Source organism: Podarcis liolepis (assembly GCF_965112155.1).
Source record: "Podarcis liolepis genome assembly, chromosome: 6".
Classification (NCBI taxonomy): domain Eukaryota; kingdom Metazoa; phylum Chordata; class Lepidosauria; order Squamata; family Lacertidae; genus Podarcis; species Podarcis liolepis.
The window spans coordinates 69,368,410-69,393,934 of NC_139559.1; the positions used below are offsets into that span (position 1 = coordinate 69,368,410).

General features: G+C 44.3%; 2 protein-coding genes across 5 annotated transcripts in view; one reads left to right on the forward strand and one right to left on the reverse strand.

Annotated features, from left to right (window-relative positions):
• TTLL7 (tubulin tyrosine ligase like 7) overlaps positions 1 to 9,667 on the reverse strand; it is a 71,730-nt gene extending 62,063 nt beyond the window's left edge. Inside the window, exon 1 of one of the 4 annotated variants that reach the window (XM_083510638.1) lies at positions 9,551 to 9,667. The gene's annotated coding sequence lies outside the window, so the exon portion shown is untranslated. Of the gene's footprint in view, positions 1 to 5,904; positions 6,140 to 9,550 lie in introns of those variants that run through there. The other 3 variants (XM_083510639.1, XM_083510637.1, XM_083510640.1) reach the window with 3 other exon arrangements.
• A 10,198-nt stretch (positions 9,668 to 19,865) lies between these two features.
• The window catches only part of PRKACB (protein kinase cAMP-activated catalytic subunit beta), a 57,316-nt gene continuing 51,656 nt past the window's right edge, over positions 19,866 to 25,525 (forward strand). The window contains exon 1 of the mRNA XM_083510698.1: positions 19,866 to 20,487. Within this exon, the coding sequence (XP_083366824.1) occupies positions 20,442 to 20,487 (46 nt within the window). The 5' untranslated portion in view covers positions 19,866 to 20,441. The remainder of the gene's footprint in view (positions 20,488 to 25,525) is intronic.

A 25,525-nucleotide genomic window follows, 5' to 3' on the forward strand; every position in this document is an offset into this window, starting at 1 on the left:
GCTGACTATCCTGACGCCAGTTTCCCTAGCCTTGGGCAAACTGCAGAAATATGGTTGCTGTTTTGCTCATGCTGCTGAACTTCAGAAAGATGTCAGGGGTGTACAGTGGGGGAAACAAAGAGATGCCTTTTGACAAAGTTAAAGCTATGGGTGTCAAAGAAACAAATGGATCGACTGTCGATGCCAATTCATTTTCTTGCCAACATTCTCAGTTCCGATGGCAATGCTTAAGCGTTAAAGTAGAGGTGGTCACCATGACCTGGATATCCAGAAATCAAACATTGACCATATGAAATACCATATATTTCAAAATAAAAAAATTCCTTCCAGTAGCACCTTAAAGACCAACTAAGTTAGTTCTTGGTATGAGCTTTCGTGTGCATGCAAACTTCTTCAGATACACTGAAACAGAAGTTGCCAGATCCTTCTATATAGTGAGAAGGTGGGGAGGGGTATTACTCAGAAGGGTGGTGGGAATGGGAGATTGGCAGATAGCTGAGATGAGCCTGTTGACGACTCTTAACGACTGCAATAGGTCTTACAAGAAAAGGCAAGGGGTGAGAAGGTGAAAAATGGCTTAGTCATGTATAATATTTCAAAACTTTAAGAAGTATGCCTTGTATGCCAGAGCAGTGGTGCTTGGTTTTCTTTGTTTGTTTTGTTTTTGAAGTTACACTGCTGAATTTGTCGAGATCATTTTAAGCATGGCCAGAGACTGCCAAGTATATAATACATGGATCTAGACAGCAGCAGGCTTTTCTGCAGATAAAAGAAATGTATTTGGACATTCATTCAGAAATCAATTGGCAATTGACAAAACAGGAAAGCATGCTCCCTTTTTTCAGTCTAGCACTCCTATCCAGGAAACTACTGACCCTGTACAGTGGTACCTCGGGTTACATCCGCTTCAGGTTACAGACGCTTCAGGTTACAGACTCCGCTAACCCAGAAATAGTACCTCGGGTTAAGAACTTTGCTTCGGGATGAGAACAGAAATCGGGTGGCGGCGGCAGTGCAGCGGCAGCAGGAGGCCCATTAGCTAAAGTGGTGCTTCAGGTTAAGAACAGTTTCAGGTTAAGAATGGACCTCCGGAACGAATTAAGTTCTTAACCCGAGGTAACACTGTATAAGTTTGCATCCTACACTGCTGTGCATATGGAGCTTTCTCCACAAAATGCTATCTGTACTGCTGCCTTCCTCTCAAACTGGCTGGTGCCCTCCAGATGCTGCTGGAATTCAACTCCCATTAGCCCCAGCTAGCATGGCCAGTGGTCAGGTGTGAGGAGAGCTGTAGTGCAACATCTGGAGGGCACCCGGTTGGGGAAGGCTGGTGCAAGGCAAGGGTAGCTCAGGCCAAGTGGCTTGAAAGCAACAGTAGTGGAAACCTTCTGTTTCGAAATTACTGTGCAACCAAGAGCACAGAAGACCTTGATGAAGAGGGTTCACTCAGAAAACACTGGATCTCCTGAATCTACAAATGTCTAGTTCACCTTGGAGGGTTCTTCTTCTTTTTCTTCCTTCTTCTTCTTCTTCTTCTATCAATTTGGTACAAGTGCCTTTCCTTTCCTTCCTCTTCCCCAAGTGGCTTGAACCGTTTCACAACTGGGATTGCTGATATCATTTAGTATCGCTATTGTTATGCCTACTGGCGTGGTTGCTCGAGAGCGAACAGGCAAGATCCCCACTGGTCTTTTCAAAGGCTTTATTATCGGTGCAAAAACATTTACAGTGCAGAACGTCTCAATTCCATGTCTTGCTCAGTCACTAGCAGAATCTGGGAGTGGGCAGTCCTTAAACTTTCCCCAGCAGAGTAGTCTCTTGACCCCCATCCGACGCCTCCCCACTCTGCGCGAAAACCTACCGCGCAGAGAGGGCGTGGGTAAAGGGGAACCTGCCTCCCCCCTGCTTTGCTCATGCACGGTGTCTTGGCTCTCTCTTGCATCCTCCGAGCCCTGCATACCTTCCCCACTAGAGGTGGGGCTTCCCTCCTCCGCGGAGGAAGTGCTGCTTCTCACGATCTTTGGAGGCTCCCTGTAACCCAACTGCCCTCTGAGCTGATGGCAGTTCCGTGACAGCTATAAAGTCATCAATGCACATGATGCCACCCAAACAACAGGTTTCTTAGGTCTTTGCCCAGAAGAGGCGTACAACCAGTGTTTGAAATTAGCCAGGCGCATTTTGCACTTGGCTATCAGCCACTTGCAACTGTGGTGTCTGACATCTTCATCATCTGGAGGTGCATACCTGGGGGTCATTGGCTCCTGACTCTTTTCGCACGCTAATACCACATCCTGTAGAATTCTACCTTTTATGTTTCATCTGCACCATCAGAATGAATTTCAGGAGCCAAAGTGCCTTTTCTGTGCGGCCTGAGCAAGAGCAATAAACAACGTTATAGCTAATTGCTGCCACTCATCTTCATTTCCCCCAACCTACTGCCCTGCTCACAGTTGTGAAGAATATTCTTACATTATGACTGGTCCGTGTCACCATTAAGAAAAAGAGGTAGGACTGTCCCTGGATAAAGTGACTCTTCTTCTTTAAGTTCACAAAGCTCTTAACCTAGCCAGAGGTTGTCATCTGAACTTGCCAGATGTTTAACTGAGAATCAGTCACAGTCAGTCCATCATTGAAAAAAAGACTTTAGAGCCGTCTTGCCCCAAAATGGCGACTAGACATTCCATTTTGGCTACTGTAACCTTTGTTTAAGGAGCCTTTTGGCGCCTAGCTTATATATCTGAGTTTCTAACACCGCTTACAATTGAAAAGCAGGGAAAGAGAGACAGGAGTAAACAGGGGGGGCTATGCAGTTGTTTTGATGGTGCAGGCTTTGGCTTAGTTACAACAAGCCAGTGTTCCCCAATCAGATGCTGATGGACTACAACTCCCAACATCCTTGACTCAGGCTGGAGTTGGAATCCAACAACATATGGAGGACACATTAGGTTAGGGGCAGCTGCAATAGGCTGCTGAGACCAGGGGAGACAGGACACTTCTCTCTTGCACAAAGGCGCTGTTCTTTGGCAGGTAGACAGCCTTACACCTGAAGCATCAAAAATAAGAGATCAGCACAAGGAATAGCACAGTAGGACAAGAAGGAAGGAGGCTTGTGCAACAGAAACATCAGGACCTGGCCAGAGCGACGTAACAAAACTACAGAAATCAGTATCTAGAAGATCTTGCATCCGGAGACGCTAACCTCTATAATCACATATGATGTGGTACCAAGCATAAGCTTCTCAAACTGTATTCTACAGAAAACCCTGGGGTTCTGCAAAGCAATTCAAGGAGCTCTGCTAAGAAAAAACTGCAAAGGCAGATTTTTGTATGATTTCTACTGAGCTGCAGCTGTGGGGATTAAATACAACTACTCAAGCAATTGTCCTAGGAAGGAATCCCTTCCTCTCCTTTCCCCTCATTGCACTTTCCAGGGTTTAAATTTCAGTAGTGGCCAGCAGGGCAGCCAGAGGGAGCATCGTGGCCCGTTTCCAAGAGAAGAGAGGCAAGCAGTGGGGAGCTTGGTGGCATGCGGGTGCAGAAGTGGAGCCGATCCGCTGCTCACTGCTGTACAATGCTGGGACGTTGGGTAAACAATGCTCCCCTGACCACTAAGGTTGCTGCTTTTAAAAGTTGCCACTCTGGCTGGCTCTCCCAATAACCAACACCCTCCCCTGCTTTTATTTTATTTTTAATCATGTTAAAAGAAATTTACTCGGGCAAGTGTTCTGCCAAAGTTCTGTTTAAAGTGAAGGGTTCTGCCACTGGAAATGGTTCTAGACAAAAGCTGATGGGGAGCCCTGCAGCCCAATGAGAGAATGCTTTAAATTCTACCCAGTCTACAACACCAGGGGTTTTACAAAGATACCATCTCTCTCCTTTAGATCTTCAACTATTCAACAGACCTAAAAGTGATCTACCTTACATGGCTGTTGTAAGGATGAAGACAACCAAAAAGTACTTTTGCATATTAGCATAGGATGGAGAAAGTGAGAATAATCATGGATTGGATTGCGTCGTAGTTGTACAAATTGATAACAGGGTGTCCTCTGTCCCTCTCCCATTATTTACATTCATTTTCTCAGTTCTGCACTCGAATTCTGCACTCGAATTCTGCATTTTCCAAGACTGGCTGTGCAATCGGATACATGTCCAACCAGAACTATGTCCCAGTGGTGCTTTCTCCTAGGTAGTAAGTGTATGCAGGGCTGCAGCAGGGGGCGGGGAGGGTTGGGGCTGCACTCCCCACTGAATTCAGTAGAACTGACTTAGGACTGCAATGTAAGCTCCTTTTTTGCCTACAAGATTGGGCCCTGGCACTACAGCAACAACAATTTCTCTGAAAGGAAGAAAATGCATTTCTTCCCCTTGAAATTGAGCCCATTAGCACTTTTCTCCCTTATCTGAAAGCCCCATAGAATCTTCTCAAAATAACTGTATTTCTCAGCTCTTTTAAAATAGCACATCATTGCCCTAAAGTTTCCACCTCCTAAAATAATCCCATCACATTCTGCTGTGTAATCAGGGTGACAGCATCCTTGCTCAGAACATGGAAGTCGTAACAAACCCATTTGTCCTCTAAAGGATTATTTGGCTTCAGCACTATGGAGGTCACTTTAACCATTTTTTTCTTTCCTGTACAACAGCTTAATATTTCTCTTAACCTAATATTACACTTAACATTTGCATACCTAATTGTAATCCCCACAACCACAGTCAGTGCTATCATCACCCATATCACAAATATTTTCTTCTGAATGACGGGCAGCTTTTTCCATATGGTGCTTCTCGCTTATTACTGTCAACAACCTGAGTTAGCACAGCCACATTATCCTGGGGAAATTTTTTGCATACTTATACTTCAGAAAAGAAAGCAAAAAGCCATAAACATTCATTTTCTATCTAGCTGGAAGACCGAGGGGGGTGGGGAGTCCACAGCCAATAAATTGCCCCTTCTTTCTATCCTATTCCATTTCTGCAGGCATATGCCAAGCAGTTCATTTCTAGTTTCTATCACACAGGTGCCTCCGTCTTATCAAAATGAAGACACCATCATAGATGCAAGCATATTGTACCAAAGCTGAAAACTTCCAGTCATCGTGGTTTAAAATAAAAAATAAGAAGATCTGACTTAACGCGTTCAGAAAGATTCAGACGACATTTATCCAAAAGCATTTCATCATTTAGGCCCAACATATTCTTGATTGAGGCTCTTCTCCCTGCAACCTCCTATTTCCCTGACACGGGAAAAGAAAACCTCTCCAGAATTTTTATGCCTTTCTTTCTTTGTCTTTCTTTCTTTCTTTTTCGCAGCAAAACATCTTTGTCAGCAACGGTGCCACAAAGCCCTTGGGCACAGCTAAGCCAGTGCAAATCAGAGCAGCACCCCTCTCTCTCCCAAAAGCAGGGGAAAGGAGAACAAGAAAATAATAATAATGGCAATAATCAGAAAGAGCAAAGCGCAGCTGAGCTCTGGGTGCACATGACAAAGCAAGGTGAACGACCACTGCAGATCTTCCAGATGGCTTATAGGCATCACCTTCCAATGGGGCTTTTCCTGCAACTGGGGAGAAGGGCTCTCGTGGGGGCCTTTTCCACGGGGCTCCCTTCTTCAGCTCCTCTTTGCAGAAAAGGATGCTGAATCATCAGCAGTTTCAACCCGGTCTCTCCCCTTCCCTGACACCCGCCCCTATTTGTTGCAGCATCAGTTTCACCCATGCAACCCCCCCCCCCCCCAAAGCTCTTCTTTCTTTCCTTTTTGCAGGGCACAGATAGGGAGAGAAGGGGCGTTGGAGCTATATAGCTATTGTGCTTAGAATATGCCCAGGTTGGCTGGCTGGCTGGCTGGCGGCGAGGGACTGGGAAAGCTATGATCCCTAAATGATGCAACGGCTCGCTGTCATTTACCTGCAATGGGTGGCGGGTCCCTTCAACCTACCGCCTCCCCGGGCTGTTGTCGTCCCGGGCAGCGCCGAGATCCGGCAGGCTCCTCCTCGCTCGGGGCTGCCCGGTGCCAACGGCCAAGGAGACTGGCGGGTGCGCCTCGCGTCCGTCCCAGCTCGCTCCCCCGGCAGCAGCGGCGGCAGCATCTGCTCCGGAGCCTGCCAGGGCTGGACACGCTCGCGAGGAGGGATGTTGCTGCAGAGCGGGGAGGCCGGAGCGAACCATTCCTCAACCGCGGGGGAGATGGAGCAGAGGGAGAGAGAGAGCCATGCGACACCCGCTGCCCGACCAGGGAACTGCAGGGCTTCTGTGCACTAAAAGGGGACGGGAGGCGGATTGCTGGAGAAATCAGATAACTAGGCAGCATCTTAAAAAGCAGAGACATCACCTTGCCAACAAAGGTCGGTATAGTTAAAGCTATGGTTTCCCCAGTAGTGATGTATAGAAGTGAGAGCTGGACCATCAAGAAGGCTGATCGCCGAAGAATTGATGCTTTTGAATCATTGTGCTGGAGGAGAGTCTTGAGAGTCCCATAGACTGCAAGAAGATAAAACCTATCCATTCTGAAGGAAATCAGCCCTGAGTGCTCACTGGAAGCACAGATCCTGAAGCTGAGGCTCCAATACTTTGGCCACCTCATGAGAAGAGAAGACTCCCTGGAAAAGACCCTGATGTTGGGAAAGATTGAGGGCACAAGGAGAAGGGGACGACAGAGGACGAGATGGTTGGATAGTGTTCTCGAAGCTACCAGCATGAGTTTGACCAAACTGCGGGAGGCAGTGGAAGGCAGGAGGGCCTGGCGTGCTCTGGTTCATGAGGTCAGGAAGAGTCGGACACAACTAAACGACTAAACAACAACTGTACATACAGTATATATGTATATGTGGTACCAAGGCGGCAGGAGAGAAGATCCCACCCACCTACCCCTCTCCTGCCGTGAAAATGTAAAGGCCCGCCTCGGCTGCCTCCGAATTGCAAACAGATGGGATGTAGCAACCGGAGAAGCAGCGATTCTGGTCTCTCCAGCCGGTGCATCAGCTGCCCATCTTCTTCGGCTGCTGCAGCAGCAAGGCTGACTCAGTTTCCCTGCAAGCAACAGCAACGAGGTGCATCGGGGAAAGGTTGCTCTTTCCTGGGCTTCATGCACCGCATCATCAGGGCTCCAGTGAGCAGATGGCATAGGCAAACTACGCCCCTCCAGATGTTTGGGACTACAATTCCCATTATCCCTGACCACTAGTCCTGTTAGCTAGGGATGATGGGAATTGTAGTCCAAAACACCTGGAGGGCCGGAGTTTGCCTATGCATCACAATGCATCCCACCATGGTTCCAAATGAACCCTGCTCCTGATCCCATCAATGATCAAAGTATGCCAAGCGCAACCTGAGTGCTATGGCCAGCCTTCTGTTAGAACCTTCTAATCACACAAATAGCTATTATATAACTTTGCCAGTCATCCTGCTATGCTTAAAATGATACGGAATGGATAGTTTAGGCAAGCAGGTGCCACCAGCATGAATAATATTTAGTCTGCTCTTCTATTTAATCTATATTTTGAACAGTGGATGGTGCAAGTGTAAAACCACATACGAGAAAGTTTAACACCAAACCCATCTGAATCAGAAGGAAAACGCTGAGCAGGCGACTGTTGAGAGAGTACTTAAACTAGACCATAGCCCTTTTTTCACAGTTGCCAGTCAGATGCTTATGAGAAGCACGCAAGGCATGTGGGCGCAGTAGCCCTCAAGTTAGGGAGAGTTGTTTTGTATACTGTATTGTTTTGACTTTATGTAGTTTTTCGTATTTAAAATAGATATGTTGTAAGTCACCTAGAGAGACCAAACAAGCACCAAGTATGCCATAATATAAATATGACTGCTGTACTGATGCAACACTTGGTGAAGGTTTTAGGCAGTTTAAATGGGACATTTGTGAATGATGTGCGAATTGCAAAACAGACATACATCATTCTAGTTACAGGTAAGTAACCATGTTGGTCTGCCCTAGCCGAAACAAACTTAAAAAATTCCTTCCAGTAGCACCTTCCAGATATCTGAAGAAGTGTGCATGCACATGAAAGCTCATACCAATAACAAACTTAGTTGGTCTCTAAGGTGCTACTGGGAGGAATTTTTTTATACGTCACTCTAAATATTGATGTAAAATTGAAATTTGGCTATGATAGTCTTATTACAGGAATTTGTTAGTGCTTGGTTTAAAAAGTTATTGGTTATGTTCAGGAATTTACATAGTAATGTTTCTATTTATTCTTCCTTGTAAGATGCTCTGAATACTTGTAAAAAGAGCAGGATATAAATAATAAATAGCAGCAAAATAACAGAATAGATTATGGAAACAGAGAGTAGAGGATTCTCATTTATTTTAGGACTCTGTTTATGCTGCAAATTTTAACGCAATATGGCAGAACAGTTCACTGCAGGGTTCCAACTTGTCTTGCATTCTGAAGAATTTGTATTAACTCGCAAAAAGCCTAAACCACATGGGCCCAAAGTACTTTACAGACTTTAATTCCTTATTGCAGCACCTTGAACACTGAGATCTTCTGATGGGGGGATTTTGGTGGTCCCCTATACTCCTGAGTTTGTGTCTTGCCTCCTTAGATTGTATGCCTGACAGCAGGGACTATCTGCACACTGCCATGACAGCCCGTTTTGGCTGCAGAGTGAGATAAAAAAATCTTTACATAAATAAATGTATTGTATTTATTTATTCATCCATTTAACAACATTTATATACCAACTGATTGTAACAAAACCTCCAAACAGTTTAGATGAGATTTGGCCATGTTTATTATTGAATGATACTTCTACATCGACTGCTGTTTAATATTTATAAAGCACTTGCTAGAGCTGTTCTAAAAACTAGTTAAGATTCATGCCTGGTTATCAGTGATGCGGAATGGCATCCTCAGAGCAAGTGATATGCAAAAAGTGAGGCAAGCTAGAGTCTTATAAAAGGATATGGTGGCATTTGTTTCTGCTTTGCGGAATAAACCTCAAGGAATACACACCCACTCGGATACACAACGTTTTCTTTGTTTCCTTTTTCTCTTTAATAAAAGAAGCAATCACATTTTCTAACTCTGTAAAATAAAATAAACCCAGGAGGAGGAACCCAAAGGTTTTTTCCAAGTACAAATCACATTTGAACCCTTCTTCCCAGTGAGTATCTGTTGTTCTTCAGCTAACCAGATCTGCCTATTCTATCGTGAGTTCACAAATGCCTGGCAAAGGAGTGATTTATTTATTGTCTTGGCTGCCATTACAGAAGCCACAATAATATGTGAAGAGTCTCGCCTAAACCTCTTTTCCCCCTGTATATCCTTCTCAGAAGTGTACACACTTCAAATGGACTGGGGAGCTGTAATTTCCTACAGCAATATGCTTTCTAATATTTCTTGAGGTGAATGTCTTTCTTCCCAGTGCTCTCTAAACGCTCTGTTTACCAGATATTATACAGAAAAAGTCTGCGTACTCTAAAGGTATTTTTTCTCTCTGCTGAGTACTTTGAAAGTAAAATTCGTAAACATAAAGCAAATTACATCACACGAAGCAAAGCTGCTGCCTCCTACAGTAAGGGAGTACTCACAGTCTGATTCAAGCAGCTCTGAAATGACCTAAACTTTCCCATCAGCTTTTGGCCCCAGCTTTTTTCAAAGGCCACATGTAGGTTCACTGATGTTTACAAGAGTCGTCCTGGGCAACCAAATGGAACACAGAGATTTAAAGGGACAACTTCCAGACTAGATACGATCTTCTCCAAATATTATTTTACTGCTTGTCCCATTCTTGAAAAAAAAGAGTTATGGGAAGCCGTTGATGTGAAGAGAAACAAAACAAACTACCGTTTTTTCTGTATCTCCTCCCCTTTAAAAGGGAAGAAAAGTTGCCCCGTTTTCAACGAGTATGTGGAATTTCTTAGCACGATGACAGTATTTAATCATTCAGAAATAATTAGAAAGTCACACCCTTCCCTCTTTGTACTTCACAATATATTTCATGCTTCACCTGCGTTTGGATAGCAAGATCAGCTCCCTCTAGTGACAAACATATAATGTATTTGTCCATACAGAGGTCGTTTCAGGATAACATAACCTATTACAGGTTGTATGCTGTTTGTGAACAGACTCCTCCACCTGCTCCAAGGACTATTAATGTCAACAACAGGTTGCCAGAGAAGAGGCAGGTGGGACTGAAAGCAAAAGTGCTGCAGCTCCTTGAATGCAATCCTGTACCAACTTACAGGGAAGTAAGCCCAGTTAAACTCCGTGGGACTTGCTTCTCAGTAAACGTACTTAAGAATGCAATGTTATGATCTCCTCAAACAACGACTGGGCTCAAAGCAATGCAACAGCAAACAAACAAACACTCACACATTTAATGTATTTATTTATCAAGGCTATTTCTAACCTGCCCTTTATTTCACAATGGATCTACAGGTGAGGTAGAATACACAACCATAACACAAAATACATAAAAACTAATCAAAACTAACCAACATACGCCATAAAAGCAGCAAATAATAAGAACAACGGCTCAAAAGTTTGCACGCATTTGCTTCTAATCGGAGTTGAAATTGTCTAGTGGAAATTGATATTTTACATATAAAATACAGTACTGCTAAAGCCAAGTCCTTGAAAGTAACAAGTACAGGGATCTGAAAAGTCAACAAAGTTCAATGCATAATTTAAATAGTAACAACAACAACAACAACAACAACAACAACAACAACAACAACAACTGTTTCCTGTTAACCCCACCATGCAGATCTCCAACAATGACCCTATGGGTTTCATCTTAGGTCCACCCTCCCCCCCCCCCACCAGATCCTGCCCTGGCTCTGCCCCTAAGCACATATATTTTAACCCCACCCAGCAGATCAGGGTTTTTCCAATCTAGAGTGGACAACCCAGTTCTTTGCCATGATAATAAACTGTGTGCACCTATCCCCAGGCACATGATTCATCAGAGAAGTTTTGTTTATTTTGTAGGGCAGTGTCCAAGCTGAAACCTCCAAATGGCACACAAGCGCACACAAAACAGCTCGCCATTGGCTTGGAGCCAACAAAGCCCCCTTCTATGGTGTCTGGGGTATCAGCTTCATTTCCCGCACAGAATGGCAAGCAGAAGCCCAAACTTCACTCAAGAAAGGACGATATTGACATCAGCCCCCCTGCTGGCAGGATCCAGCATAGGGACCAACAATTCAGCAGGGCAGAGTGGGGCCAGCCACTGATCCACTGGATCCTATACCAGTCCATCTCTCAGAGAGGGATTCAAACTAGGCTTCTAAGCTGTGCCAGCCTGGTCCTGGTACAGCACACCCACACCCACCCCACTGCAAAAAGATCAGTCTCCCCGCCACCATTCTGACCTGTAGAAGGAAGCAAGCCTTTGGGTGTTCTAATGCAGCAATGGCACTGCCACTCCAATTATCCCTTCAGTTGGGCAATTGTCCCCTGATTTGTGATCCAGTCTTTTTATGGAATAATAATTGCACAGTTCTAGAAATGGTTTCCCTGCCTTTAGTTTATGGAGTTTGCAGCTTTTTTCTGTTTTATATTCTATCTTATTTTCTTCTGATATATGCCATTTCCATATATTTTGTTTGCAAAGTGGTTTGTTGTTGTTTAGTCATGTCCGACTCTTCGTGACCCCATGGACCAGAGCATGCCAGGCACTCCTGTCTTTCACTGCCTCTCGCAGTTTGGTCAAACTCATGCTGGTAGCTTCGAGAACACTGTATCTCATCCTCTGTCGTCCCCTTCTCCTTGTGCCCTCAATCTTTCCCATCATCAGGGTCTTTTCCAGGGAGTCTTCTCTTCTCATGAGGTGGCCGAAGTATTGGAGCCTCAGCTTCAGGATCTGTCCTTCTAGTGAGCACTCAGGGCTGATTTCCTTCAGAATGGATAGGTTTGATCTTCTTGCAGTCCATGGGACTCTCAAGAGTCTCCTCCAGCACCATAATTCAAGAGCATCAATTCTTCGGCGATCAGCCTTCTTTATGGTCCAGCTCTCTTTATAAAGTGGTTTATAAATCTGCAAATAAGTAGCTTGTTGTTTGGCTTTTGAGATATCTGGATATCTGTTTCAATCATATCTGGATATCTGTTTCAATTATAGCAAAAGGCAGCAATGTAGAGGCAAAGGATGTGATGGCCCACACTGCTTCTTAACACCAAGAGTGAGTGGGAAAGGAAGAGGAGATATGTGTACAAGGATGTACAAGGATGCCCTCTGTTGTGCTGCACTCTGACCATAAACAGATTTATCTTTCAGAGTTCCTCAGTCCATTAACAACCACAAGGCTCCTTTAGAAGTGTTTGTGGCTGCTGCCTAATCTTCTGCATTTCTTGCATGTATATGGTATGGCAATGAACCCTAGCCTGTCCCCTGCAGATTTCCTCTCTCCGTGTCCATAGAAGGTGGAGGAACATCTGTTGCTTTTACTATAGCTTTGAATTTCCCATGGGAAATTTCCTTCCTCTTTGGGGCTGAGCATGCATTGGATACAGCACCTTATTTGAAAGCACAGCAGTGGCGTATCTCTGATCCTGGCTTGATGCATGGGTAAGAATTCTTCACTCAAGCCCAGGATGAAAACAGGCATAAAGGTTGAATAATTGGTTCACGGTCCCCAGAGACCAGGAGATTTGTGGGAGCTGCTGTGTGCTTGAGCAGAGGTTAACCTTTCTCATATTCCAATCTAAATAATTTACCCTCTTCCATTTCCCCCATCATTTGGAGCCCTCTACTTATTTGTTGATTCCTCTCTCTCTCGCCATCATCCTTATGTGAAAGATGAAATGATTGATTGATTGATATGCCTAATGAGTGGCTAAAGAAGATGATGGTTTCTGAGTATTTCAAAACAAGCCAAGCCCTTAGAGCACTGAGGGAACATTGAAAAATCTTACCAGTTCACTATTCTTTCTGGGATCTTGTTGTGGTTTTTCTTGTTAGTTTCCCTACTTCTGAGTTTTCAGAGCAGCTCTTCTGTTTAAATGCATTAACACACCCTCCAACATTTCTCTGATGAAAATAGAGGTGTCCTATAATAATAATAATAATAATAATAATAATAATAATAATACCCCACCCATCTGACTGGGTTGCCCCAGCCACTCTGGGCTTCCAGCATTTATAAACACATAATAAAGCATTAAACATTTTTAAAAAGCATTAAAAAAACTTTCCTATGCAGATGGTTCTGATGGTTGTACTGTATCTCATTTTCTTGGCTCAGGGGTCACATAACTCCATACCCTCCAAAATTTCTCCAATGAAAATAGAGACGTCCTAAAGAAAAGCAGGACATTCCGGGATCAAATCAGAAACCGGGACGCCTTCTGTAAATCTAGGACTGTCCCTGAAAAATAGGGACACTTGGAGGATCTGCATTAAAGGTGTTGCCTAAATCTTACTACGATGACCCTGAAAAACAGCCACCGTCCCCCAGTTCTGCTCTTGTAATGTGAAACTCCAGGCAATGAGGAAGAAATATTGCCTCAGTGTAAGTCCTGTTAAATGCCGCTTGCTCAGGCCATGGCTTGAAGCGAAAACAGGCATCCATTTTCCTAGCAAATGAGACTAAGTGGCAGAATTCATTAATAATTTATACGCTTAGCCCATCGATTTTGACTCTCGTCTCCAGCAGGTTGTCCCATATTGCGTGTCAGGAAGAATCAGCTTTGCCCCTTAAGGTACATGCATGCCTGCAATTTGTCTCCTGCACTGTTTCTCTAAAAGGAAAATCATGAGTTTTTTGTTTTTGTTTTTTAAATAATTACTCAGGATAATCTACATGGCAAATAAAACAAAGCAGAGAGCAAATCCGGTGAGATCAGCTCTTTCTCTGTAACAGAAGCCATACAGGAAAAAAACGTTAATTTATTATCTCTGGGATAGCTCAATCAGTAAAGCATGAGGGTTGGGCTAAATCTTTGGGTTGCAGGTTCGAGCCCCAGATGGGCAAAAGATTCCTGCATTGCAGGGGCTGAACTAGATGACCCTCTCAGAGGTACCTAAATCACTGAAGATGTACTTGGACTATGATTATGAAGTACAAGGAAAGTGGAATTGGCAAAAGGAATTTTTCTGGGGAAGATGCAGCGAAACAGGAAGGGCAATCCCGGCCCATTCATATACAATTCTCAGTCTCCAGTTTAAGTTATAAAATATAAAGAAAAGTTAAAAATTTGATTATAATTAGAATATTGTTTTTGTAGAATGATATTGGAAAACTGCTACATTCAGTTACACGGAAATTCAGATGGGAAGGATTAGAGGAAGTCAAGCAATAAGTTTATGAGGTTGGAATTTTAATTAATTAATTAATCTGTATTGTTTATATTTTTTGTTGTGATTTGTTGTATTTGTTTCATTTCCTACTTGTTCTTTTTTATTTTGGTCTCATTTGTTTTATAGTATGTGCTATATGGGTAAGAAACTTAATAAATATTATTGGGGAAAAATAAAAATAAAGTATATGACTCATAATACCCTATTAATAGATTAAATAAATAATACCCCCTCCCCCAAGAAACTGAGGCTGTAATCTAATGGACACTTACTTGGGAAACAACCCCCATTGCAGTCAGTAGCACTTACTTTAGATCTAAGCATGCTTAAATCATGCTACCATTTTGAGAACCACAGAATTGTAGAGTTGGAAGCGACCACGAGGGTCATCTAGTCCAACGCCCTGCAATGCAGGAATTTTTTGCCCAACATGGGGCTCAAATGGGGGAGGGGGCAAGGCACAGTGGGCACCACACTGCAGAGGTGGCACTTAAAATGGGGCCTGCAGTGCTCCCAAGCCATACATCTCTCCTGGGAGTGACGTGGTGGCTCGGGCACCAGCTGGCTCCACGCTGCCCGAAAAAGCAACGCGGACCTGCAGACCACCAGAGCGCAATGCGGCTTCGGCACTGGGATTCCAGCATGCCCTGCCCCATCTCATCCCAGGCATCTAAGCGGCTAGCTATGCCGCTGCCTCGAACCCACAACCCTGAAATTAAATCACACTCAGCACAGTGGGAATCGTTTCTGAATTAACATGTCTAAGATCAGACTGTAAGAAATTCCAAAGAAAGCCTGTCGAAATAAGCCAACAATTACGAGCTCTCTAGGGAATGGCTGGATACTTCTCTGGGGGGTTACTTAGAGTGAGTCATTATTTGGAAGAGAGCTCCCAAGATCACTTTGTTACAGGATTTGATGCCAAAGTGTTAAGAACAATCGGTTTTCGCCTGTGCAAGTGCCCTTTGCTTGTCTCTCTAATCTACCTCATTTAAGGCTATTCCATTAATTTCCTTAAACACATATTTTAAAAAAGGAACATTTTAATGTACTTTTCACTGCTTGGCTTAAGTAGAAGTGAACTGTAAACTATCTAATTAGACTGGCCTAGGAGCAAATTATGCTACATGCAAATGCATATAATGAAGCCCCAAGTTTTCATTTTCTTTCAGTACTGTAATTAAAACCCCCTCTAAATACTGGTGGAACAGAAAGGATTTTTTTCTGCTTAAAAAATGCCCCCAGTTGCTTTTCCCTCTGAAAGGTACCAGATTTAAGAAGTCAGTGAATTTTAAATACTTCTGCAAGAGTTTAACCAAAGAACTCCAACCAGCATATCTGGCTACCAAAGGAAACAGAATGTTCACATACAGTCTTCAGTTTTGCTTCCCCATATCTAGTCTCCCTCAAATGATTTCTCAGCCAATTTTCTAATAAAATATGAAAACCAATAATTGGTCTAAAAGAATATATATCTTATCCTTCCAACGTTACAGGATAAGAAGAACCTGTACTCCTGGTGTTTTCACAAAGCATCTTTCTTGAAGAGACCTAGAGAAATCTAGCCTGTTCTGTTACTTTTATACTTTTTATAGAAACGAAGACACAGTAAGGACTTACTTCTGAAACATGTCTCGTACAATTGTCCTGCAAGGCACACCTGTCATTTCAATTTTTCATATTTCAGTCTTCAGTTCTCCACGGAAGTTTGCTATTTTCTTTTAAAGGTTCTCATGAAAATTCACCAGCACTTTATTTTGAATATATCCTAATGTGCACATTTTTGCAAAGCCATTTTTCCTTCCGTAATTGATTTTTGTATGTTACAGTGGTACCTCGGGTTAAGAACTTAATTCGTTCTGGAGGTCTGTTCTTAACCTGAAACTGTTCTTAACCTGAGGTACCACTTTAGCTAATGGGGCCTCTCACTGCTGCTGTGCCACCACACATGATTTCTGTTCTCATCCTGAAGCAAATGTATTTTTAATCTTTTTGACAGGTGCCCAGAGTGACTGTGGAAGCCCAGCCAGATGGGTGGGCTACAAATAATAAATTATTATTATTATTATTATTATTATTATTATTAACCGGAGGTACTACTTTTGGGTTAGCGGAGTCTGTGACCTGAAGTGTCAGTAACCTGAAGCGTCTGTAACCTGAGGTACCACTGTATTTTCATGAATATATGCAATTTTATGCAGACCTTTATACACATGACTTGGCTGGAGAACTGCACTATAAAATTGTGAGAAGTACCAATTTATAAAGCTGTATTTTGTCTTGCATATTGTTTTGAAAAGTGCAAATCAGGCAGGTTTGTCTTCAGCTGAGAATTGAATTAAACTTCTCCCCATCCCTAAATCCCAGGCTAACCAATTTGGAAGAAATGCATCCTTTAGATACTTTGACAGTAATACAGAAATCACTTTTCCATGACTTCATCATAAAATACAGTACTATTTTAACATCAGAGTAGAACAATGTGACAAGTCAGGTGGTAGGGAACTGCTTTTAAAATATTCCAGTGCCACTACTGCACTATAACATCTATTGTCTAACACTCAAGTGAACACAGGAGTGGACTATGTGCCTATTCGGAAAGTATAAGACTGACCTGCAATAAACTGTTGTGGAGTACAGTGCTCTTGTTCAGAATGCCTGCCAGCTTTTCCAAGCTACTCCATTCAAATGTCCCCTTCTAGTTTTCTGTCTCTCTCATCAAACACACAGAGACAGGGAGCATTCCATGACCACTGAGCATGCTCAGTTTTCATTGTGCTTTCTGCTCCCCTCCCCTAATCCCCCCCCCCAATATATATTTTTTGTACTTCTACAACTTTTGTAGTTTCTCAGAGTTTGCTCCCTCTTGGGCATGGATACTGCTGCTTTTGCTTTGAAAGGATCCACACTCGGAAAATGAGTTTGCACTTAACACAGAGGAAAGAGCATATTCAAATTTGACACTTATGTATTTAACCATCTTCTAGAATAGATGACAGGCGGCTCATGGATAAACAGCACACTTCTGAAATGGGAATGGAATGCACCACCCAACCCCAAGAAGCAAAACCTCTCTCAATTTGAGGGCAAAAGAGGAAAAAAGCAACCCTGAGACACAATAAAGGTTGCCAGGGATTGCATAATGATCATGGTACAATATTTTATAGTGGAACTGCAAAAATGTAATAAAAAACACATCAGATTAAATATTTAAAAGCCTACCTCCTATCATACATTTCCTTCTGAGTGGTTTAGATCAGCAAAAACTGAAATTTCAGCAACTATATCATAATTTCACAAAATTCACAATCATCCAAATATTAATTTAAAGGTGATGGTATAGCAGTGTGCATCAAAATTATTTTTTGAAAGATGTAGAAAAGGCAGTATACTGAGGAAAGTTGCAATCAAAGTCACCTTGCTATGAGTGCAACTACAAGGCTACTAAACCATACTTATGTTGCAGTCCAGTACCCATGGGCCTCTCAACACAGTGCAACTTAATTCTAGCTACAGAATTGCACGTACTGTTAATTTCCAAAATTTGAAGTGTATCTGCTCAAGTTCACTCGTGTATCTACAAATTTGAGGCACCAATCACATCTACACTAACAGTGCAATTCCAATCATATCTCCTCAAAAGTCAGTCCTATTTATGGAATGGAGTTTTCTCTCGGGTAAATGTGATTAGGATAGCAGCCTAATTGAACTTGTTTCTGGGTACTGTAGTTTGTTAAGGGTTGCTAGAAATAGTAACTCTGAGGGGTAAACTACAGTACCCATAATTCTTTGAGGAAAAGAGTGTACTTAAAAGTTATGGTATGTACACACCAAAATAGAATTCCTCATAAAAATAAAACCTTGATCTCTAATATCAGATTAAAGGTAAAGGTAAAGGTACCCCTGCCCGTACGGGCCAGTCTTGACAGACTCTAGGGTTGTGTGCTCATCTCACTCTATATGCCGGGAGCCAGCGCTGTCCGGAGACACTTCCAGGTCACGTGGCCAGCGTGACATCGCTGCTCTGGCGAGCCAGAGCCGCACACGGAAACGCCGTTTACCTTCCCGCTAGTAAGCGGTCCCTATTTATCTACTTGCACCCGAGGGTGCTTTCGAACTGCTAGGTTGGCAGGCGCTGGGACCGAACAACGGGAGCGCACCCCGCCGCGGGGATTCGAACTGCCGACCTTTCGATCGGCAAGCCCTAGGCGCTGAGGCTTTTACCCACAGCGCCACCCGCGTCTCAGATTACTAGAGAGCAAAAGGGTATAGTTACTCAGCAATTTAAAAAATGTACTCTGAATGTGTTCAAAGCCACTTTTTTTTAACCGCAATAAATAATTATCATAATCATAACAGTATTCATAAACACATGAATACTGTGTTTCAGGTTTCAGGCCCTAGCTCAAAAACAAGCAATCATAAAACAACATGAAAACTCAATAGACATAAGGAGCAAATGCATCATTAATCATTATTTTAAAACTGTAGCAACCTTTATAGCCACAGATGTAAATCGTGACTTTCATCATTGCAACCCATATCTAAACAAGAAAGGTTTAATTGCCTATTTTATTTTTTATTTACATTTATATAAACCATCCCTCGTTCCATAGGATCCTAAAACAGGGAACATATAATAAAATCCACATATCAATGTAAAAATTCATTTAAAAATCACATTTAATCAAGCAATTCAAAACAATTCAATTTGCCAACTTCCCACAAATGCTTGTGCACACATGCGTGTCTAAAGCCATTGTTTGAACACTGTCAGTGAGGGAGACAGCTGCATCTCCATAGGGAGGGAGTTCCACAAATGAGGGCCACCACAAGGAAGACCCTACCCCTGGCTGATTGTTTTGTGGCAAGGTACACAAGCCTGTACACTAAAAGAAAGAAGATCTTGTTTGTTGCACCCTCAGATGAAAATAGCATCCATTGCAAGGCCTCCTCTGAAGACCAAAGTGTGTGGGCAGATTCAGATGGGCAGAAGCAGTAGCCCTCCAACTTCCAAACTGTCCAGGCCCGGAAAAGGGGTAACAACAACCACACTTTGAACCGGGCCCAGGAAGAAATTCAAAACTGGTGAAGAATGCACAGTATTGGTACGGCATGACTGCTGCATTTTGCATCAACTAAAAAGCTTCTGGGCACTTTTCAGAACTGTTCCACCACATACTGCACATACCATGACCTAAATATGAAAGGCAAACAAGAAACCTGTAACTGCAGCAAGATCCATCTTCAGAAAAAGGCCAGTTAGTGCATTTGTTGGAATCTGGAGCAAAACTGAATCCGGGAGCAGTCCAAAAAACAACTGCACCCAGTGTGTCCAACAGAAATATGTCCCAAAGTGTCTTGTCTGGATTACACCTTTCCCCAACCTCCCTTTTGCCCCATATCCTATCTCTCACTGGCTTCAACGTTAACAGTATAGATATAAGACTCAAGCACAGGATGAGGCATCCCAAGCCAAGGCGCGTTTATATGATCCATAAACCAAACTCCCACAAACTTCCATGGGTTTATCTACTCGGGAGGAGGAGTCGCAGCGGCGCGCGAAGGGCGCGTTAGATCCGCTGCTGAAATAAGTACGGACTTGGGACTATTGCTTGCAAGTGCGGGTGGAAAAGGCAAAAGCTGAGGCAAAAAAAAAAAAGGCTGGTCCCTTCGGGTGAATTATTTACTCGAGGGCAAAAGGAGGTGCGTTGTGAGGAAGAGTCTGAGGGGGAAAGCGAGGCCGGCAGGGGGCCTCCTCCTCCGCAAAGAGCGTAGCCCCGCCAGGCCGCCGGGCAGGCGAAGCCGGAGCCCTTGCGAGCGTGAGGAGGAACGGCTGAGGAGAAGGAGGAGGCGCTTCAGCGGCCGTCATTTCCGCCGTGTATGTGTGTGTGTGGAGTCGGGGAGGGCAGGCGGACAAGCGGAAAGAAAGGAGGCAGGACCCGGAGGAGCCCTCGCCGCCTCCGACTTAGAGGCCGCCCGGAGCCCCCTTACTAGAGCGAGGGGGAGAGAAGCCGAAGGCCGAGCGCTGAGGGGAAAGACCGAAGCGGCGACGCCACACTCCTTCCTCCTTCGCTTCTTGCCGGCTCCACAGAAGCCGCTCGGGATTCCCGCCCTTCTCCCTCCCTCCCTTTCTTCCCCCCGCTGGACGGACGGAGCAGCCCGCCGGCCTCCCGGCCATGGGGAACGCCGCCACCGCCAAGAAGGGCAACGAGATCGAGAGCGGTGAGTTGGAAGCGGGCGACAAAGACCGGGGGGGGGGAGGCAGGCCGGCTCTCTGCCGCCGCCGCCCCGCTGCTCCTCCTCTCGCCAAGGTGCACCGGGACGGGCCGTGGCAGCAGCAAGGCCCTGCGGCCTAGTCTGGCGGGCTGCGGCACTGGCGGCAACCGGTGCGGCAGGCAGGCCGGCCCGCTCGCTATGCCCCTTTTGCGCAGGGGTTCTGGGGGAACTGCTGCAGCCACGTCCCGCTCCGGGGGCTTAGGAGTAAGCGGGTTAACCGGTCCCCTCGCAAGGCTCAGGGGCGGATGCAGAGCCCCCTCCCCGGGGGGGGGGTGCAGAGAAGCTCCGTGGACGCCCCCCACCCGGAGGCCGCTGCTGCTGCTGCGTGTCCCCGGCATCCCCACCTAGGTGCATCCCTCCGTTTAGGCCGGTCTAGTCCCAACCCGGAGGAGGCCAATGAATGGGAGCGGGTGGGGTCTATTCCTCCCGCCCCAATCGCTCTTGGTAAAACTCTTGGCCCTCGTCGTTGGAAGAAAAGCTTTTCTCTCGGCAACCTTGGGGTGAGGGGTGGGGGTCGGGGCAAAGCTCGGGTGCAAACTGTGATTTGTTTGGCGCTTGTGTGTTTTCTCCTCTTTTCTCTCCGCCTCTTCCTTCCTTACCCTCTCCCCCCCCCCCCAACAGAAAAAAGGCTGCTGTAGAAAACTCCCTAACCTTTCCCTCTTATAGTTTTTGTTCTCTGCTGTTGTGGAAACAGTTTATTCCGAGCTCCTCCTGCTTAGGAGAAGCAGTCTTCTGTTGCAGCATGTTAAAGTGTTGTGAAACCATTCTCTACAGAAAGCGAAAGAGACCTAACGCTAGTAAACGATGATTATTATTAATATTATTTTGTCGTGCAGGATCTTGGTAAGCTGCATTTTGTTTAGGATTGAGAACATAGCGTAAAAGAACACAAGCAAAGCATTTAAGCAATTGCTGGCACTTCTCATTGGAGATTAAGGCCTTGCTAACACACTTACTTGGGAGTAAGTCTCATTGAATTCAATCAGGCTTTTGAGTACATGTGTTTAAGATTATGAGGTGGGTTACTAATATGAACTCTTGAGGTTTTGAGTGTTTATTTCTATTTGCTTGTCTGCAGTAGAAATGATTTGGAGTGTTTTTGATCCTCAGCAATTTTTGAGATGAGCAACTTTTATTCGTTAGCATCTGTCTCCTTTTGTAGTTAGACAAGTAATTTTACATAAAGATTGTTTTGGTTTCATAAAATACGGTTCCTCAGAATAAAGCCCTAATGGTTACTTAGTCTAGAGATGGGGAACCTATGACCCTCCAGGAGTTTTAGTTCAACTCCTATCAGCCCCAGGCAACATGACCAATGGCCAAGGATAATGCTAGTTGTAGTGGATAACACCTGCAGGGCCACTGTTGCCCACCCTGATGTAGTCAAATAAAATAAAATCCTTTCCGTTGAATAATCAAAAGCTTAAACCAATTTTAAAAATAAGTAAATCTAGAGAATCAGATGCATGCTTTAAAAGTAGAATCCTGTGCATGCACCATTAAATTCAGTTGAACTAGCTTCTGGTTAAGTGTGTACAGTGCTGAAGCTTTCCTCCTAACTTTGAGGCCTTGAGGCTTTCATTGTGTTTGATTTCAGAGGGATTTAAGTTGCCTCCACCAGTTAGCAGCATCTCCAGAAGGTGCTTGTTCAGCTGTAATACTGTGCAAAAGTGGGGTGGAAGAAAAGTAGCTTGTTGTGTACTAAGGGTCTGAGAATGCCACACTGTAATGGCTGTGTTCAGAATGGGTTGTCATGTTGATGCAGTGTAAACTGTTAGTATGCATAGGAATAGTTTTCTTGTCGATTGGTGGTTTCTGGTATGCCGAATCAATGCATGCCTGACATTTGAAAAAGCCTCTGGCTTCAAACCTGTTTCCTGGGAGGAGAGACTCCCTTTGGGGCTTTAGTCTAACCTACCTTCCCTGCCATGCTGCCTCTTCGTGTGGCATCAGTGATGGTCCTGGTGAACTGTGGTGCCACAGGCCCTTAATTTTACTTTGACTCCAGGGGTAGCCAAAGTGGTGTCATTTTGTTGGACTATGACTTCCCTGACAATTGATTGTGCTGGTTGAGGCTGATGGGGATTGTAGTCCAAATACCTTTGGCGGGTACCATCTTGGCTATCCCTGCATTAGTGAATCAAGCAGCATATTATTGCTGAACCCTCTGGGCACAGTTCTGCTTCTGCTGAGGGTATTCTGTGTGCTGGGGGTGGGTGACATTCACTTTGCCTTCAAGTGAATGACCTGCAGCATTGTAGTATGTTTGGGACAGCTCTAGGCTGTTGCATGTGTACTCTATAGGGAGTTAGGCATTCTTTTAAATACACTTGGTCCCTATGGGGATTCTCTCCTCACTCTGTCCATGCATGTGGTGTGCAGGTCTGTGATTTCCGGAACATTTTCTAACACATGCCCAAATTTAGCATGGATTTCACTTGTTCTGCATCACAACACACCCCTTTCATATTAATGGTGTCAAATTGTAGTAAAAATGCACATGTCAGATTTGTTAACTTGTCAGATCTGTACCAACTGTCAGGAATGCAAAATAAGGCAGTGGTAGCAATATTGTGCTGTCTCAAAGACGCTTTCTAGAATTGTGAATTTGTAGAGGGTTGAGAACAAAAGGAAGTACCACTGCAGCGAGAGGGGTTGTGGGATTCTCAGAGTATGAAGATTTGTGAATGCTTTGCAAGCGTTGAAACAGAGGTTTTTCTGCTATCTGATACAGTGACTGTTGCAGTTTGCATTGTTATAGAATTACTCATCCTTGTCAAAATAGCTGCCTAAGGAAACAAATCTTACAAATTTTTGTTATAAGTTTACACAACATGTTAGAAAAGCTACAAGTTTTGAATAAGTTCTGTAAACTGACAGTGGAAGCGGGGGAGGGCAGTGATTACTTTTAATCCATGTCCTTTATATATTAACATCTACTGAAAGCTGTGATTGTAAAGATCAAGGCCATGCTACAGTAGCCGAAAGACAATGAACAGTGACTTGATTTGTAGTCTACTTTATATTTGCACATAAAGTGTTTGAGAGCTCTTACTGCAACTGTGGTCAATGTAAACGGAAACAATATAATTGTAGCACTTAAAGCTTCATATAATGGTATCTTATTGTCTGGTTGCTGAACTTTTATCACCCCTGGTGCATTTAGTATGGCTCTGGAATATTTTTAGTAGTGGTGGTTATCTATTTATTTCTTCAAACTTTATAGCGTTAGTAGAAGAATGCAATCCTTTTTTTACTTTAGTTCTGGGTATGGGTGCATGTTCTATGTTGTGTAAGGTAATGTCTATTACCATATTTTTCGTCCCATAGGACGCACCTAGTTTTTTGGGGGGGAAATAAAGGAAAAAAATTATTTTATTTCCCCCCCAAAAGCAGGTCGGGGAAACCGAACCAGGTCGAGGAACTGCGGGATGGCGGCGCTGCGCCTCCCTGCTGTCCCCTGAGCTTGTGGGGCTGGCCGATATCTGCCCGGCGCGAGGGCCGCCCTGCTTCAGGGTGCCCCGCCTGCCGGGCGGCAGTCTGCTATCTGCAGTGTGGGGAGCCCTGCGGGGAACTCCTGCAGGGCTCCCCACGCTGCGGATGTCTGTCCGGCGGGCGGGGCGCTCTACTTCAGGGTGCCCCACACGCTGGGCGGCAGGCTGCTATCCGCAACGTGGGGAGCCCTGCGGGGAACTCCCGCAGGGCTGCCTAGGCTGCGGAGGTGTTCCCGAAGCGCCGGGCGCTCTGCTTTCAGTGCGCCCGACGCTCTGGGAAGCAGGCTACTATCCGCAGCCTAGACAGCCCTGCGGGAACTCCCGCAGGGCTGCTGAGGCTGCGGGTGTCTTCCTGAAGCCTGGAGAGCGAGGGGGGTCGGTGCGCACCGACCCCTCTCGCTCTCCAAGCTTCAGCGAAAGCCTGCATTCGCCCCATAGGACGCACCCAGATTTCCCCTTCATTTTTGGAGGGGAAAAAGTGCGTCCTGTAGGGCGAAAAATACGGTACATATTGTACTTGAACATAGAAAAATAATTTCCATGTATTTCTTTGCTAAACAGTCTTAAAGCAATATTGCCATTATGCATCTGAACAAAGTTCCAATTAAATTCAATTGATATTGGTGGGACCTGCTTCAGCACTTCTAAAAAGGGGTTTGCCTTTGAGGTCTAGGATGTTGGGTCTGAGCAGAAACTACATTTACAAGTACTATTTAAAGGAAAACTTTCAGCGACTCAGTGCATAAGGATCCTAACTGGAATTAGAAATGTCATTGCCTTTAAAATACTGTCCAGATAAGTAGCAGTATTAATCTGTGGCATCAAAAAGCACAGTTATGCATTGTTAGAAACTCAGATATATAAGCTAGACACCAAATGGCTGCTTAAACTAAGAGTACAGTTTTCAAAACAATGCCTAGTTGTCATTTTTGGGCCAGACAGCTTGAAATCTGTATTTTTCAATACAACTTTTTAGTTCTTGAAATTCATTCTGATTTTGCAGATAAAATCTAGCAGATAGAATTCTACCGGATGTGTTGCTAGTGTGTGAAAACAGTCAAGACCCAAGGCATGCACCTCCAGATGGTGGAGACGTCAGGGGCCATCCTGGCACCTGGGCATCCTCTCTTGGTCGCAAGTGGCCAGTAGTCAGGTGCAAAATGCGCCTGGCACCTGGTGAATTTCAAATGCTGGTTACATGGTACTTTTGAATGTAACACATTTATTATAGCACAAGCTTTTCTGAATTACAGTCAACTCCATGCAATTGATGAAGTAGACTGTAGTCCATAGAAGCTTATACCAACATAATTTTGTTAGTCTTTAAGATACCAGAAGACTGTTGTTTAAAAATACTGGATGCTTCTTAAAAGAAAATGAGATAGAATTATAGAGTAACTGAATTGTAGAGTTGGAAGGGACCCTTAGGTTAATCTAGTCCAACCCTTTGCAGTGTTTAATTGATACATGAATTGGAATATATAGAGTTA